The sequence below is a fragment of the Nomascus leucogenys genome, chromosome 11 (assembly GCF_006542625.1).
Source record: "Nomascus leucogenys isolate Asia chromosome 11, Asia_NLE_v1, whole genome shotgun sequence".
NCBI classification, from domain to species: domain Eukaryota; kingdom Metazoa; phylum Chordata; class Mammalia; order Primates; family Hylobatidae; genus Nomascus; species Nomascus leucogenys.
In genome coordinates this window covers 107,198,586-107,216,932 of record NC_044391.1, presented here as the reverse complement: position 1 = coordinate 107,216,932, position 18,347 = coordinate 107,198,586, and the positions used below count along the sequence as shown (strand labels likewise).

General features: G+C 41.4%; 1 protein-coding gene across 1 annotated transcript in view; it reads left to right on the top strand.

Annotated features, from left to right (window-relative positions):
• Nucleotides 1-18,347, top strand: part of ETV5 (ETS variant transcription factor 5) — a 63,671-nt gene that overhangs the window by 32,265 nt on the left and 13,059 nt on the right. Inside the window, exons 8-9 of the mRNA XM_003256599.4 lie at nt 11,091-11,350; nt 12,685-12,744. Of these exons, the coding sequence (XP_003256647.1) occupies nt 11,091-11,350; nt 12,685-12,744 (320 nt within the window). The remainder of the gene's footprint in view (nt 1-11,090; nt 11,351-12,684; nt 12,745-18,347) is intronic.

Sequence of the window (18,347 nt, the reverse complement as noted above, 5' to 3'; positions counted from 1 at the left end):
AAACTTTTAACAGCCCCGTGACATAGAGTAAAAAAAACCCATTTTACAGGTTAGAAATCAAGCCTCAGCACAGTTAAAGGACTTTCTAAAGCTCACATAGCCAAATACAGGGTCCTACATTCAGCAACCAAAAACTTTCATGACGTGTAATTACGCCATTTGTTTCAGTTATGATTTTATTTGGGCTGCTAACATCCACTAATGTCTACTATAAAAACTGCGTAATTGACCTTGATAAATAATGTTTTGACCTTGAACATTATCTGTTTTTTTATTATGCTTTTAAGTTCTATCTATCTCTTCAACTACAAAATCTTAATAAATTCCTACATCATTTAATCCAAACCCACGTGCTTAACATGTGTCTTTTTTGTTTTGCTGGGTGTGCCGTATCTGTTCAGTTGAACAGAGTAAGCTCTTTGAGGATAAAAACCTGTGATTTAGACTCCTTTCTTTAGGCCACATTTAGCCCTGTATCTTATTTGTCCTCGGTATATGTTTATTGATAGTGATAAGAGTTTGCTAAAATTATACTGTAAATAACTAAAATGTAATCTAGTCAAAAGCACACCCTTGCCACACATGGCGGCACACACCTGTAGTCCCAGTTACTTGAGAGGCTGAGGCGGGAGGATCACTTGACCTCGGGAGTCCTGGGCTCTGTAGTAAACTATGCCGATCTATCAGGTGTCCGCAGTAAGTTTGGCATCAATATGGTGACCTCCTGGGAGTGGGGACCACCAAATTGCCTAAGCAGTGGTGAACTGGCCCAGGGGTCAGAAACAGAGCAGGTCAAAACTCCCATGATCTCATTGTGTGCCACTGCTCTCCAGCCTGGGCAACATAGTGAGACCCCCATCTCTAAGAAAATAATGAAGAAAGAAAAAAGTTCATTCTTAATGTTTTACATAGTCTTAGCATGTAATTCTTCACAACTCAATTTATTTTTAGAAGATAAATACTGTGTTTGAAAGCCATGATTTATACCGCTGATTTCCTCCCCACAAGGAGAGGGGAAAAGACATGTAATTTGACATGTTCAGACATGTGCCACTTATCCTGAAAGACCAGCTGCTCCTGGAAGAGGAGAAACGTTTTTTCCTTCAGCCTTCTCAATCTTGTGAGTTTTCTCATTGTGTTATTTATGATGTTTACATGTGCTGGGTGGAGGAACTTAGAAAAATATTCCTATGTTACGCCTATAGTACTGGCCGTATATATTTTTGGCTTTTATTAAACCATATCTCATTATATCTTGAGTTGAGGAAAGCCCTACAATTCAGCTGAAGAAGCTCCACTAAGAAAAATGTATCCCTAAGAATTTTGGAATACACTGCTTTCTCACTTGACATCAACCAAAGAGGTTAAAACCCAAGCAGCAGCAACATTTAAGAAAATGCTCCTGTACTAGAAGAATCCTCTGCTTCTGGATAGCCCCTAAGGGCATCAGTATTGTGGTAGGCTAGCATGCTGTAATTGACAGAACATAATGTGTCGTGCTGGACTCATCAGGAAAAGGTCAACTGGGTAGTGTCTTCTGAAGGAGGAAACAGCCTAAGCTGTTTGAGAATGTCAAGAACGTCTCCTTCAGTGCTTATTGTTGAGGATTCAAAGCTTAAAGGGATGGGCTAAGTTTTCTGGAATTTCGATTTAACAAAAACTACCAATTCCTTAAGGATGCTAGATAAATTAAGAGATTTAATACACTCGTTTTTCCTCTTGTTTTTCTTCCTCTCTTAAAGTTCATTTCCCTTAAAGTAAATTGCTATTCATTTTTTGTCCTTCAGATTTTGTAGTACAATAATTTTTAGAGAGGAATGAATTTGACTGTAAGTCACATTTGTAGCCTGGCCTGGAATAAAGTGAATGTGTCAGATGCATATCTTCTCCAAGCGCCTGTTAATAACATGTTGTGTATGGCAGCACAGATTCACTTTGGGATCCAAAACTGAGTTTCATGGATGCTTAATGGAACCTTCTTTGACAGACTGACTGATGTTTTTGTAGTGGTTAGAGTGCAGAGGTTTTTTTAGTTCTGAGTCTTAAGAGGGTTTGTTTTTAACATTTCATCCTGTTTACCTTAGGCTTCTTGTTACCTTTTAACAAGCTAAAGGACATTTCCTTTTATCCTCAGTTTACTGAAAGTTTTTAACATGAATAGAGGTTGAAATTAATTAAACATTTGTACTGCCTCTATTGGGATGATCAAATAATTTTCTCCTTTAATTTCTTAATATGGTGAGTTACACTGATTTCTGTGAAACCAGCCTTGCATTCTTGTGACAAACCTAACTTGTTTATTAGTTTTTTTGTTTGTTTTTTTTGTTTGTTTGTTTGTTTGTTTGAGACAGTCTAACTGTCGCCCAGGCTGGAGTGCAGTGGCGCCATCTGGGCTCATAGCTGGGATTATAGGCGGGCGCCACCACGCCCAGCTAATTTTTGTATTTTTAGTAGAGACAGGGTTTCGCCATATTGACCAGGCTGCTCTCAAACTCCTGACCTCAGTGATCCACCCATCTTGTCCTCCCAAAGTGCTGGGAATACAGGCATGAGCCACTACACCTGGCCCTAACTTGTTTATTCTGTATGATATTTTGTACATTGCTGAATTTGGGTTTTCTAATATAAATATGTAAGACTTCCACACCTGTCTTCATGATTGAGAAAGTACATAATTTTTCTTTCTTATATTGTCCTTGCTAGGTTTTAGCATTAAGGCTATACTCATCAAATGAGTAGAGGGTGTCTTCCCTTTTCTATATTTTAGAATATCTCATGTGAAATTGGAAGTCTTTATTCCTTGAACTTTTTGAAGAATTTACTGGTAACACCATTTGGGCCTGGCATTTTCTTTGTAGGAAGATTTTTAATTACTGGCTCAGTGTCTTCACATTTTACAGTTTTGCCCTGGATTTCTGTTTAGTTGAATAAATTTAATAAATTTTTCTAAGAAGTTGTCCATTTTGTGTGAGTTTTAAAATTAATTGACATAAAGTTATTCATGGTGCCCTTTCTAAAATCTCTATAGCATCTGTAGTTGTCTTTTTCATTTTTGATATTATTTATATAGACCTTTTTTTTTCCTTAGTCTTGGCAGACAATATTGTCTTTTCAACAAATCTACTTTTGGCCTTACTTATTCTCTCTTGGGTGTTTTCTGTTTCATTGATTTCTGCTCTCACTAAAATACTTTATTCTTTGTTTTCTTTGGGTTTATTCTGTTTTTCCAACTTCTTTGGTTGTATGATTAGCTCACTAATTTTTAGCCCTTTTTCTTTATAATATGTAAGCACAAAACCATATAAAATTTCTCTTAAGGCTGGGGTGACCGTACATGGAAGTTTGCCAGGTCACTTATGGTCTGTCTATGCCTTGTTTAGAAGTGATTGCTAATAGCTTCTTATCGCACTCTCCAAAGGATCCTGGTTTGGAGCATCAGTTATTTGATCTCCCTATCCAAGTTCTGCTTTAGATATATCATACAAGTTCTAATTTGCAGTATTTTAAAAATTCAGCTCCAAGTATTTTCTATTATTTCTTTCAACCTTGGAGTTCTTTATAGATATGTTTCTTAATTTCTAAACGTACGGGATTTTTCTGGTTGCCTGGACTACATGATTTTTATTTAACTCTCATCCAGAGAGTATTTTAAAACGATTGTAGAAACAGTATAGGCCAGTGGCTCTGGACTTGGACAGACTGACAGATCTGGGGTTGAATCGCTGCTCTGCTGCTATGTGACCTCAGGCAGGCACTCAACTTCTCCAAACTTTGGTTTCTTCATCTCAAAATAGGATAATAGATACCACGTAGAAGCATTGGGTAGATTAAATAAAATCACACTTGGACAGAGAAGGTGTTCAGTAAATGTTAACTTCTATGACAATTTTACTTTTTAAAAATCACTTTTATTTTACACAAACTACTTACTAAAGGACACTTCCTTAAATGATGTAGGTACTGCAAACTGAGAAACTTCATTGTTTAATGTTGTTTTTAAAATATAACGCTGCCTTTATCCCTAATCTTTTCATCATCACACTAATATTTTTTGTTTTGTTTTGTTTTGAGACAGAGTCTCACTCCATAGCACAGGCTGGAGTGCAGTGGTGCAGTCTCAGCTTACTAAACCCCCCCCCGCCCAGGTTCAAATGATTCTCCTGCCTTAGCCTCCCTAGTAGCTGAGATTACAGGAGCACACCACCACGCCCAGCTAATTTTTGTGTTTTCAGTAGAGGTGGGGTATCACCATGTTGGCCAGGCTGGTCTTGAACTCCTGACAGGTGATCTGCCTGCCTCGGCCTCCCAAAGTGCTGGGATTACAGGTGTGCGCCACCACACCCAGCCAAAGTTATTAATGTTATATCTACAACTAATACTTTCACCATCTGATATCCTGGGGACATGTCTTAGTTTCATCACCATCCCTCTCCCATATTTGATCTTGAGAAGTCAGACAAACAGGTAGGCCTAGAAAGGACATGCTTTTTGTTCCTTATTTCTCAGTGTCTTCTCAACAGTTTAAATGGGCCCATTTGAGTCTCAGCAATGTTGGCAGGTCTTATGGACTTGTTTCAGAGTTCTTTGGTGTACGTTTAGGGACAGGGTCTGGCTCTTCGTTATATCGCAGGAAAATAAACATCATTGTGAAGTTGGCACATTGCCACCTCCAATAGAAATCAGCATTCTCTTTCTGAAAAAGGAGAATGGATATTGAAAAGGCAACCAGTGGGCTCCTTTGATTTGTGCGTGGCTTGTGTGTGTCATAGTCTCCCACTTCCTTAAGATCTTCTCTTTTATTTGCGTATCTTTTTTTTTTTTTGAGATGGAGTCTGGCTCTGTCACCCAGGCTGGAGTGCAGTGGCGTGATCTCGGCTTCCGCCTCTTGGGTTCAAGCAGTTCTCCTGTCTCAGCCTCCCGAGTTCCTGGGTTTACAGGCATTCGACACTGCACCTGGCTAATTTTTTTGTGTTTTTAGTAGAGACAGGGTTTCACCATGTTGGCCAGGCTGGTCTCAAACTCGTGACCTCATGTAGGGAACTCACATGGTGATCTGCCCGCCTCAGCCTCCCAAAGTGCTGGGATTACACGCCTGAGCCACTGCTACAGGCTCACGCCTGTAATCCTAGCACTTTGGGAGGCCGAGGTGTGTGGATCACTTGAGGTCAGGAGTTCGAAACCAGCCTGGCCAACGTGGTGAAACCCTGTCTCTACTAAAAATACAAAAAAATTAGCCATGTGTGATGGCAGGCGCCTGTAATCCCAGCTACTTGGGAGGCTGAGTCAGTAGAATTGCTTGAACCTGAGAGGCGGAGGTTGCAGTGAGCCGAGATCATGCCACTGAACTCCAGCCTGGATGACAGAGCGAGACTCCATGTCAACGGTGAAACGGTTACAGGTTTCACCGTGTTGGTCAGGCTGGTCTCAAACTCCCGACCTCATGTAAGGAACTCACAAGGTGATCTGCATGCCTCGACCTCCCAAAATGCTGGGATTACAGGCCTGAGCCACCGTGCTCGGCCATATTTGCATATCTTCTGATTTTAGCTTGGGAGTTGTGGGGAGAATGTGGGGCAGTTGAAGATAATGTTTATTGAGAACTTACCAGTGTTATAACAGGGCTGGGCCTTATAACGTACATTATCTTACATCATCTTTACAAGGTATCCTGGCTGTCCTTATTTTTTTTGGAGAGGAAACTGAGGCTTCAGAGCAGTTAGATAACTCATCCAAGGTCACACAGCTACTAAGTGGTAAAGGTTGGATTTCAGCCCAGGATGTTCTGACTTCACAGCCACAGCCTCTTACCCAGCTATGCTGCTTCTCGATTTTCCATCTTCTTCCCTGAGCTTTAACAGAAGTATTAAGTGCATGATGTTGATTTCTTGGCAGATTTTATGTATCATCTCTCAGCTGGCCTTTAAACGGTCCCTGCTTCACCTGGCACCCATAATCACCATATAGCCTCCGTCAGACCCTTTTCTCCTTTTATTTTTCCTGTAAGCGTTGTGTTTACTCTGTGTGCTGGCAGCAGAAACCAGAAAGGAAATGCAGAAAAAGCATCTAACGGTTTTCATAACGTAAACCAAATGTTGGGAGTGTGGGTGAGCTCGTGGGAGGAAAGGCGCTATATAAATCTGACAAATAAATAAATAACTAGTTCTTTAAATAAACTGGCACCGAAAAAGCCTTAAATTGTGACCTATTGAATTTAGGCTTGTTCAGAGTCAGAAGTCTCCCTTTGTTCACCAAATGTGAGTTCCTTACACGTGCGCTCTGTTGGGCTAATGGTGGGAGTGGAGGGAAGGGAGGAAGTTAAGGGGAGGAAGAAGAGGTTTGGTAGGAACCAGGCTGTGCCTTCACCGAAAGTGATCGCCTGCCTTGGTAAATTAGAGGCATCTTTGTTGTAGCTGTATTATATATACAACACATTCTTAGATACTTCAAAAGGACTGGAGAAGGGAGGGTGGTTCAAGTGAAGGTCAGTGAGTAAAGTTCACAGGATGTATTTTGAGGACAAGGACTGAATGACTTTACTAACCTCTGCACATAAAAGACATTATCAGCAGCAAGCTCTGAGAATCTTTCTTCCAGATATGTTGGCTTTGTGACCTACCCCTGAGATCCCCCTTGGCCACTCCCGCTCTCTCAAAACAAACCAGTACGGAACAATCCCAATTACAGAATCTGTTCTGCAGATCACAGGCCTGTAAGCTTTGCGCATCCTTAAAGTTATGCCGCGGGGAGGGGATGAGGTTGCTGGCTAGTGCCCATGTGGAAGTACCTTTTCCTGAGGAGGCCATACCAGGCCAACTCTAGAGTTTCATTCTGGAAGGTGAGAAGATGAGCACTAAGCGGAAGTGAGGCCACCGGCCTGCCAGCTGCAGAGGCTCTGGTTACAGAACTGAGCAGCCCATGCCATCTCAGAGCTATCAAAGGAACTGATTTCTGGAGGTCACCTTCGAAGGTGCTGGGATGGTGGCAGAGGGGAAAGGGAGAGAAAATGGAAGGCGTTATTACCATTCCTTTCAAGTAGCACAAGACGTGGGCACTTTACAAAAATAAGGCCTTAAGAATATATTCGGCTGGGCGCCGTGGCTCACACCTGTAATCCTAGCACTTTGGGAGGCCAAGGCGAGCAGATCACTTGAGGTCAGGAGTTCGAAACCAGCCTGGCCAATGTGGTGAAACCCCATCTCTACTAAAAATACAAAAAAAAATTAGCCAGGCATGATGGCAGGCACCTGTAATCCTAGCTACTTGAGAGGCTGAGACAGGAGAATTGCTTGAACCCGAGAGCTGGAGGTTGCAGTGAGCTGAGATTGTGCCACTGCACTCCAGTCTGGACAAGAGTGAGACTCCATCTCAACAAAAAATAAAAAGAATATCTTCATCAGCCGGGTACTGTGGCTTTCGCCTGTAAGCCCAGCAAACTTTTGAGAGGCTGAAACAGGCAGAGCACTGAGTCCTGGAGTTCAAGACCAGCCTGGCCAAGATGGTGAAACCCCGTTTCTACTAAAAATCCCAGCTACTTGGGAGGCTGCGTCAGGAGAACCACTTGATCCCGGGAGGCGGAGGTTGCAGTGAGCTGAGATCGAGTCACTCAAGTCACTGCACTCCAGCCTGGGTGACAGAGCAAGACGGTTTTTGTTTTGTTTTGTGTTGTTTTTTTAAAAAACAACTTCATCTCTCTTTTCTGAAAGAATTCCCTTTAGGTTTGCGGCATGCTGCTGGTGCCTATGTTCTAAATGTCAAGTGTAAACCTGAGATGGGAATTTACACTTCTTCAAAGACCATTGAAAGGTTTCTTGAAGAAGTTCTGCCGTAAGGCATTCAGTGCCCCGTGAAAGGCTATCAGCCCACTGAACCTTCAATAGTTGGTACAACTTGTTTAAGACATTGGCCAGGTAGATTCTGAGGCTTTTGATGTCTGGGATAAATTGCCCAGTAGTTTTCATATTATAAAATGATCTTACCGTGCTGCTTTAGTTAGGGTAGTAAAGACAGTATGTTGTGCTGTGCTATACCCTGATGTAAACAGTGTTCTATCTGCACACCGATCTCTTCAGTTTAAGATTGTAAATCTTGATGTTCTAGAAATCTGCTGGCCACCTGTTCCCACAGATTGATTCAAATCAAATTCAAACTATTTTATTAAAGCTATTCAAGAATTCTTTGAATTAATAGAATTCGAGCTAAACGTAGAGAATAAGGCCTTAATATTACAGGATTGTATTGTTTTTCCTTGAACCTTGGCTCCTACTTTCTACCTGAGGGTATATATTCACAAATGCTTTTCTTTATACACATAGATTAGTGCTTCCTGTCTGTTTCATGGACTGAGGGTCACACATCTCCAACCTTCCACAACCACCCTCCTAAACTCTATAGTCTGTCAATTATGGCTGTGGCAGAAACCATACTTTACAGACATGATTGTATTTCATCATTTCAGAAGCATTTGGAGGATAATATATCCCCATGTCACAGATAAGCAAACAAAGCCAAGAAACTTTGCCTTTGGTCACTTCCCTACTAAGGGATGGCAGGCTTTCCCTTCTACACTGCACACCCAACAGGGAAAGGGCAGCTGGCACACAGCTGGATTTAGCTGACAGCTGAAAAGTGTTAAGGAAACTCGACTAATAGCAACAGGTTTTTATTCTATCTTGTTATAAAAACAGTGCATATTTATTATCAAACTATAGATGAGCAAAAAAAAAGAAAATCACCTAAAATTATAACCACCCCACAGATAGGCAGTGTTAATATCTAAATGTCAATCTTTCTGTGGTTTTATATGACACCATACTACTACTTTTATTTTTGCTAAGCTTTGATACTCTACGTACTGTTTAGCAACCTTCCTTAATATGTCAAAAATACCTTTCCAAGCCCTTATATATTTACATATTATGTAATTTCTAATGGTTGCTTTCAACCAAATGACTGTTATCACAATATATATAGCCAGTTTCCTTGTTACACAGCTGCATTGGTGACCATCTTTGTAGTTATACCTGATCATCTGTGACTGAAGTGTTGTTCAGGTACCTGGCACAGAATTATTAACTGCCTGCTCATCTTCCAAGCTAAAAGGAAAAATACTTCTCTTTTGACTTTGTTACTTTTTTAATTACTAATGAGTTAAACTTTTTGTTTATGACCATTCCTATTCTGTAAGGATATTCCTGTTTATGTCCTTTGCCCATTTTTTTCTCTTGAGATATTCATCTTTTGTTAATTTCTAAAAGCTCTTTATGCCAACAATGAGATTGCTGTATCTGTGGAGACTTTTCCTCAGTTTTACTTTTGGTTTTGTTTCTGATGTTTTCTGACTACTACAGATTCTTTCCCCCTGGTTTGATGTGTTTTGGTTTTGTTTCTGATGTCTTTTTAAGTTATAGAAATTTATACAGCGAGGTATATCCAGGTTTATCTTGATGATTTCTGCTGTTGGTATGATACTTAGGTTTTCCCTCACTCCTAAGTTTTGTAAGTTTTCATATATATTTACTTTCATATTATGGTTTCACTTTTTTTTTTTTTTTTTTTGAGACAGTCTTGCTCTGTCGCCCAGGCTAGAGTACAGTGGCGCAATCTCGGCTCACTGCAACCTTCACCTCCCGGGTTCAAGTGATTCTGATGCCGCAGCCTCCTGAGTAGCTGGGATTACAGGTGCACAAAACCATGCCTGGCTAATTTTTTTAGGTTTTTTTGTTGTTGTTTATTTTGAGACAGAGTCTCGCTCTGTCACAAGGCTGGTGTGCAGTGGCGCTATCTCAGCTCACAGCAAACCACCTCCCGGGTTCAAGTGATTCTCTTGCCTCAGCCTCCAGAGTAGCTGGGACTACAGGTGCACACAACCACACCCAGCTAATTTTTGTATTTTTAGTAGAGACGGGTTTCACCATGTTGGCCAGGATGGTCTCAATCTCTTGACCTCGTGATCCCCCCGCCTTGGCCTCCCAAAGTGCTGGGATTACAGGCATGAGCCACTACCGTGCCGGGCCAATTTTTTTGTATTTTTAGTAGAGATGGGGTTTTGGCATGTTGGCCAGGTTGGTCTTGAACTCCTGACCTCAAGCGATCTACCCGCCTCAGCCTCCCAAAGTGCTGGGATTACTGGCATGAGCCACAATGCCTGGCCTGGTTTCACTTTTTATATTGGAACCTTTAATCCATATGAAATTTATTTTGGTATCTGTATAAAATGGGTTCTAACTTTTTTCCCCAACTAATTTGAAATGCTAACCTTAACAAGTAGTAAATTTTGGAATATACTTGACAGTTTTTGGCTTGCCATTAAATTCCTTTGATCTGCCAGTCTCTCAATTTGTTGTATTACTGTTTGAATTATTGTAGTTTTATGACATACGTCAATAGCTAGTGGGTCCTTATGTCTTTTCAAAAGAAAGTTTAGAATCATTTTGTCAAGTTAGTTGGGAAGGCATTTGCTTTTATAGATTAATTTTCAGTGGATCAATAGCTTCAAAGTCCTAAATATATTCTCTTAAATCTTTTTTCTTTCTTTTCCTCAGAAAAGAATTTTAAGATTTTATTCTTATATGGCCTATAGGTTTCCTGATTATTCCTAGGAATGTTATGTTTTTTATTGCTACTATGAATGGGCTTCACTCTCTTTTTTCTTTTTAACTACATTTTCTAACTGGTTAGTTTGTATTCAGTCTTTAAAGATTCCTCCTATCTATAGGTGAGAGAATGGATGAACTAGTGAACAAACATGTATATGTTAGTGCTATTTGCAAATAATTGGTCTCATATATTCAGATACATAATCTGGCCCATCTATACAGATAGACTGTGCATAAAATATACACATGGAAGATAAGAGGCTACCACATCATTGCTTTGATTTTTTTTTTTTTTTTTTTTTTTTGCCACTTCCTGACTCAAGAGCTTCGAAATACACAATGTAATTTTGGGAAGAGGGTAAAATGTCCAGAAATAAGCATTATTAAGTACTTTGCAAATAATTTCATTAATTGGAACTTCTAGTCCCCAGTGCTCGATCATAGTAGGTATTCATCAAGTCTTTGTTCAACATGAAAACCTCTTTCTTCTTACAGATTTCAGAGACAACTGTCTGAACCCTGCCACCCCTTCCCTCCTCAGCCAGGAGTTCCCGGAGATAATCGCCCCAGTTACCATCGGCAAATGTCAGAACCTATTGTCCCTGCAGCCCCCCCGCCCCCTCAGGGATTCAAACAAGAATACCATGACCCACTCTATGAACATGGGGTCCCGGGCATGCCAGGGCCCCCAGCACACGGGTTCCAGTCACCAATGGGAATCAAGCAGGAGCCTCGGGATTACTGCGTCGATTCAGGTCAGCATCAAATTGTGCTATTCATTGCTTCATTCTTGCACTCTTCTGTCTCGTTATTCAGTGTCTTATACTTGCAGGGCCTTGGGGACAGGAATTTTTATAAGAATTTTTTTATAATTTTTATAAGAATTGCCCTCAGATAACTTAGGAGCTAGTAGAGCTGACATGTTTATGCACAATGGAATACAAAACAAAACAGAAAAGCTATGTAAGTGGTAGGAAGTGCAGTAGGCATTCAGAAGTGGTATGAAGTACATCTCTGAGTCCAAGCCTGGAGAGTGTTGGGGTTCAGTTTTGGATGGAATTTGCTCTTGACCTTCTCTGAGATAATACATAGATTGATCTATTCAGGCACCAATTGGTTATGGGAAATGCTGAGGAAATAGGCAGAAGGGAGAGACCTGTTGCTTTATGACAGAAAAATTACCAAGTGTGAGGTAGTGATTGTGTGTAAACATTTCCATCAGCATTCCTCTGGAAAGCTTTGATGTATTTTTCTCAGGAGTAGCATGAACAGCAACATTTTTTCCTTTAAGACTGACATTTTGATCTGTCCTGATGGGTTTTGCACCCCACTCCACTCCCTTAAAGCAAGACACTCAACAGATGTTACCATATCTGTAATTCTTTGATCTGAGTTGTATTGCCAGGGTGATGGCTCATCCCACATGGACACAACACAAATTACTCTTTCCTCCCGATGGACACTAATAACATGATGGCTGAAGAAGAGATCACTTGAGTGTGGTTTGGTTTCAGTGTGACAGCCCCAGCATGGCAAAAATGGACCAAACTGCAATCCTCTACCCCTTCCAATGCTGGTCCTGGCGTCCTAACTTCAGGTCCCCTAATCCCTTTGGCCTAAAAATACTCCCACCTCTTGGAGCAGAATTGGATGTGACCACCAGCAGTAAAGGGGAGCAAATTAGAAAAGATCTAAAGCAGTCCTCTTCCCCTTCCCACCCTAACACCCAGGAGTCAGCATGGGCAAGAGGCCAGGCTTGGCCTTTTGAAAGCCAATATTTTTTCCCCTGCCATTGGCTCTTTCACCAGATTTAATGTTAACTCGTTTCTAAAATGAGTGAACAATGAGAGTGAAACATCTTTTTTTTTCCTCCCGTGACTTGATTAGGAGAGCCTGCCTTTCAGATGGTGGGTTATGGTGTTTGCCATCTTGCTTATTGGTGTGGCACCTCTTTCCCAGGACAAAGGCAAAAAGACATGACCCCAGAGCAGAAGGTTTAGGGGCTTTACCACAGAGCTGCAGCTGACCGATGTGCTGCTTCTGCTGCAGAAACTATTGACGGGATTGTGTCCACCTGTTTTCCTTTCAGAAGTGCCTAACTGCCAGTCATCCTACATGAGAGGGGGTTATTTCTCTAGCAGCCATGAAGGTAAGGAGCCTGCTTTTCTTTCCTCTCCTCTCCTCTCTCCTCTCCTTTCTTCCTTTCTTTCTCTCTCTCTTTCTTTCTCCTACCTTCTTTCCTTCCTCTTTCTTTTCTTGAATAATACCCAAGCTTAAAATTGCTCAATTTCCAGGCTAAGATTTGAGATCATAGATTAAATCTTGCTTAGCTCATGAATATGAGAGCTAATTGATTGTAATTTTCAATTATTTTGCACGCAGGGTTTAAGGCATGCCCCTAAGCCCGGTGAGGGCTGCCATTTTCATTAGCAATGACCCCAACTTTTTAAGAGTATAGGACAATTTGGAGAAAAAACAAACCCACCTTATTTCCACATTTCCAGAAATGGAGGTTATGTTTATATAACACTGTCAGCTGGAACTGGAATATAGGAGTTATGTCAGTGAGGGTGGTTTTTATATGTTTTATAGTTATGTCAGTGAGGGTCCAAGGATATCTTAGAGTTTTAAAAATATGTCTCTAGGTTTTTTACTTAGTTTGAGTGCTTGGGTGGGTAACTCTTCATTGTAGTTATTGTTATATGATAAATGGTTGCCACTTTGAACATGGGAGGGAAATTTAAGGTATTCACCAACCTTGAGGGGGCTGGTGGGGAAGTGAGCTAGCAGTGGGTAGGGAGTATTGGGGATGGGAGTGGAGAGGTATATTATGTACAAAATGCATTATTGAAGGACATAAAAGGAATATTTTCTAATTGGATTTTTAAAAAATACCTCAAAGGAGAAATATGGGCGCAGATATAAAGCAGTTTATCCACAGCCAGGGTTATCACATATCCTAACATTTATTTTTATGTGAAGAAGATCATTTTATATCAATATATCAAGGGTGTATGCTGTCTGCTCAAGTTCTTTTTTTTTTTTTTTTTTTTTTTTGAGACGGAGTCTCGCTCTGTCGCCCAGGCTGGAGTGCAGTGGCGCAATCTCGGCTCACTGCAAGCTCCACCTCCCGGGTTCACGCCATTCTCCTGCCTCAGCCTCTCCGAGTAGCTGGGACTACAGGTGCCCGCCACCACGCCCGGCTAATTTTTTGTATTTTTTAGTAGAGTCGGGGTTTCACTGTGGTCTCGATCTCCTGACCTCGTGATCCGCCCGCCTCGGCCTCCCAAAGTGCTGGGATTACAGGCGTGAGCCACCGCGCCCAGCCTGCTCAAGTTCTTGTGCCCAATTCCTTTGGGACCAACTCAATTCAGTAAGTCTCTGAGATCATCTCACTCTAATTAGGAGCAGGAGCAATAGGCAAGGTTGAGCCTGTGACTTTGCCTTTATTAGTACTGACCTACTAATTAGGGTGAAAGTAATTGGGAACAAATAAGATGCATAAGTGTTCCATAGCATATGGCTTCAAGGAAGTGGTCAGAATGGAGCTAGAATGTCAGTTTCTTGGAGGAGCTTGCATTTGAACTAGTTTTCTTTTTTTTTTTTTTTTTGAGATGGAGTCTCACTCTGTTGCCCAGGCTGGAGTGCAGTGGCGTGATCTCCACTCACTGCAAGCTCCGCCTCCCGGGTTCATGCCATTCTCCTGCCTCAGCCTCCCAAGTAGCTGGGACTACAGGTGCCCACCACCATGCCTGGCTAATTTTTTGTGTTTTTAGTAGAGACGGGGTTTCACTGTGTTAGCCAGGATGGTCTCGATCTCCTGACCTCGTGATCCACCTGCCTCGGCCTCCCAAAGTGCTGGGATTACAGGTGTGTGCCACCACGCCCAGCCTAGTTTTCTTTAAAATATAAACTTGTAGCTTATTCTTAGCACAAGCAATAAATACTGATTACACAAAATTCAGAAAATATAAACAGGCAAAAAGATGAAAATTAAATCTCACTGCCCAGAGATAACCATCAACTTGCTACATAGTCTTTCAATCTTTGCTGTGCATATGTAAATATAGGATTATACAGATCATACAGGACTCATTGTTTTATAGTCTTTTTTTTAACCATAGTCACTAACTCAAATTGAACACTTACTGTGTTTCAGACACTGCTTTGTGTTCTTCAGATGCATAAATTCAATTGTTTAATTCTCATAGCAGCCCTATAGGATAGATATTTCTTTTTTGTTTTGTTTTGTTTTTTTGAGATGGATTCTTGCTCTGTCACCAGGCTGGAGTGCAGTGGCGCGATCTCAACTCATTGTAACCTCTGCCTCCCAGGTTCAAGCGATTCTCCTGCCTCAGCCTCCTCAGTAGCTGGAATTACAGGCGCGCGCCACCACGCCCAGCTAATTTTTTGTATTTTTAGTAGAGACGGGGTTTCACCATGTTGGCCAGGTTGGTCTCAATCTCTCGACCTCGTGATCCACCCGCCTCGGCCTCCCAAGGGATAGATATTTCTATTTGCCCCATAGGGTAATGCAACCGAGGCTCAGAGAGGAGAAAAGATGTGCCCAAGGGCACGTGGCTGTAAGAGTAGAGCCAGAACTCTAAGCCAAGCCCTGTGGCTCCAGAGCCCATACTCTTCATCTCCTTCCATACTCCACAGCCAATGTCATCTCTATAGCACCCAACATTACACTGGGATTTCCTCATTAATAGCTGCACAGTACTCATTTCATGGGTATGCATTTAGCTAGTCACCTGTTGCTGAAAAGTGGGTACTTCCAGATTATTCTCAAATTCCGTGAACATTCATCTAGCTGTAAATGTTTTCTTGTTCTCTTGATTCTTGAAGCTAAGTTTCTGAAATTTCTGGGTAAAGGGGATTATGACATTTTTTAAGGCATCTGCTGCCAGTTTTTATGAGGGTCTGTTTTGTTGTTGTTTTTAGTGCATTGTCACAGATTTTTAAATTTTACGATTTATCTAAAGAAGTAATTAGATGTGAATCAAAAGGAAGAAGGGAGCCTTTTGTTGGGGGAGGATAATTGGGCTTTTAAGCTCCTGCATAAATGAATGACAGTAGCAAATCAATGGGCTCATTTGATGGAAAGGAGCCCTGGTAGGGACTGAGATCATGCTTGGGGGGCATGAAAGGCCTGGAGAGGTGGCCTCAGAGCTTAAAGTTACCCTTCTGGGCAAAGGCTAACTTGGGATGGTGGATTGAGGAGTTCCCTTCTTTTTTTTTTTGAGATGGAGTCTCGCTCTGTCGCCGAGGCTGGAGTGCAGTGGCGCAATCTCGGCTCACTGCAAGCTCCGCCTCCCAGGTTCACGCCATTCTCCTGCCTCAGCCTCTCCGAGTAGCTGGGACTACAGGCGCCCGCCACCATGCCCGGCTAATATTTTTTTGGTATTTTTAGTAGAGACGGGGTTTCACTGTGGTCTCGAACTCCTGACCTCGTGATCCGCCCTCCTCGGCCTCCCAAAGTGCTGGGATTACAAGCATGAGCCACCGCGCCCGGCCGAGGAGTTCCCTTCTAAACATTGAAATGGGGAAGTTTTTTTAGAACACCTTCCCCAGATGTATGTCTTCTTTTTCTTAAATGTATTTTTCCCTAAAGATTTAAAGCAGTGTGATTCCCAAAATCTGTGGCAACAGCTTCACCTGGGACTTTTTAGAAATGTACATTCTCAGGACCCATCCCAGGCCTACTGAATCAGAACCCCCAGCGGTGGGGCCTAGCAGTCTGTGTTTTAACAAGTCCTGCAGGAGATTCTGATGCACCTTCAAGTTTGAAAACTACTGAGTAGTAACGGTTCTCAAGTTTGGTCAAGCATTGGAATTACCTGAGGAGCTTCTAAAAATGTTGATTTCCAGGTTTCCTCCAGAGCAATTAAATCAGAAATTCTGGGGTGGGACCCAGGCTTTAGTAATGTGTAAAGCTCCCCAGGTGATTCCAGTGTGCATCCAAGGTTGTGAACCACCGGTCTCTGTCATTTTAAATGAAAGTCAAAAGAGCTGATACTCATGAAGCATTGGGTGGCTTTTATAAGTGATTAGTGCATACGAGCGGTTTTTATGGGTAGCTGCTTAGCACTCACTTGGTTAGATGGGAGACCAAGTGTTGTTTCACTGGGTACCCTGTGATGTTCTGAGTGAGTGTCCAGCCCTGGAAAGGAAGGGCTGCCTCCCGGACACTGGCTGTGATGGGCACAGCTGCATGGGGCTCTTTGAGGTTCCTGAATGTTTCTACAGAAGCAGTTGATGTCTGCAGCAGGCAAACTAGGAGGGAGTGGGGGAAGAGAGGGAGGAAAACATTTTGCATAATTACAACATTTAGGAAAGAGCATGCTCTTAAGGGAAATATTTTTAGCAAGGCATTGGGTTGCTTACTACACACAGACTATCTGGTGCATTTGTGTGTGTTTTCCCTCCACCCTTTCCCATTCCTTTCCCTGACTTCACACACATAAAGAAGTTAGTTTCAAAGAATCCAGCATTTTTAACTGTTCTAAATTACCCTGACATGCTTTTCCTATCCTTATACAGGCTTGACCACAGATGCCTGTGAAACAGTTAAGGAAACAAGTGTTTCTGATTGGCATCTGTGATTGCTAAGATAGCCATCCTGCCTTAAGTGTTCACCTGGAGTCCTTGCATAATGTTTTGAGTCTTTCATTTCTAGTTTGCCCCTCAAATGGGTCTTCCTTCCTGCCACCTTTATTTGAGTGATTAGATGATTGTGGCCACAACTGATATAACTGCTGGCTCAAATTCAACTGACTTAAATTTCACTTAAACCAATAGTATCTTCCAGATGGTGTAGAGGACCACATGTGGTGATGACTAGAAACCACAAGATCCAACAAAGTGATACTTCTTCTAGGCAGACCTTCATCTGATTAGTTTTGAAAACCAAACTGAAAATTTCTTCTAGATGTAGGTGGTTGTGTTTTTTTCTATGTACTGTGAATATATTTTTCTTACCTTAGAGGAGAAGAACTCTAAAAATAACATGGCAAGTTTGACAGATACGTACGTAAACTTTGAAGTAGTTCACTTGTAATGACTTTATAATAAGACCATTAAAACATCACCAGAATATCAAAGTACCTATGGAAGGTTGGGAAATATGTAGCTTCCTGGCAGGCAAGGCAAAATGTTTGAAGCATAGTGGATTATGAAAGTCTTGTTGGTAATACAGAGTATACCAGTTTGTCATAAAAGTCAGTTTAGTGCCAAATTGGAAAATAAATTTATCAGGAGTCATTGCATCCCTGACTTAAAAGTTAGCATTATATTCTTAAATATTTTTTAATGAAGACTATAAAACATCTCATTTATTCAAATATTTATTTAGTACTTATGTGTAAGGTGCCATGAGGGCACCAAGATACCAAGATACGATCCTTATCCTCAAGGAATTTAGAATCTTTGGTGGAGGATATAAGATCAAGCTCTGACATTATTCAGTTAATTTCTTAATAGCACTTACCACAATGTACAATGACTGTTTATTTTTTTAACTACCATTTATTACACATTTACGTACCAGGAGCTACTCTTGGCACAATGGTATAAAGATAGAGAAATAGATCAGTTGAATGATACTAAATTAAACTCTCATAACAACACCATAAGGTAGGAATTATTATCTGCTGCAGTGAGGACACTGGAGCACAGAGATTAATTTATTCAAGATCGCACAGCTGACTGGAGTCCATCAGTACTATGCCACCTCTCGTTTCTTTCTCT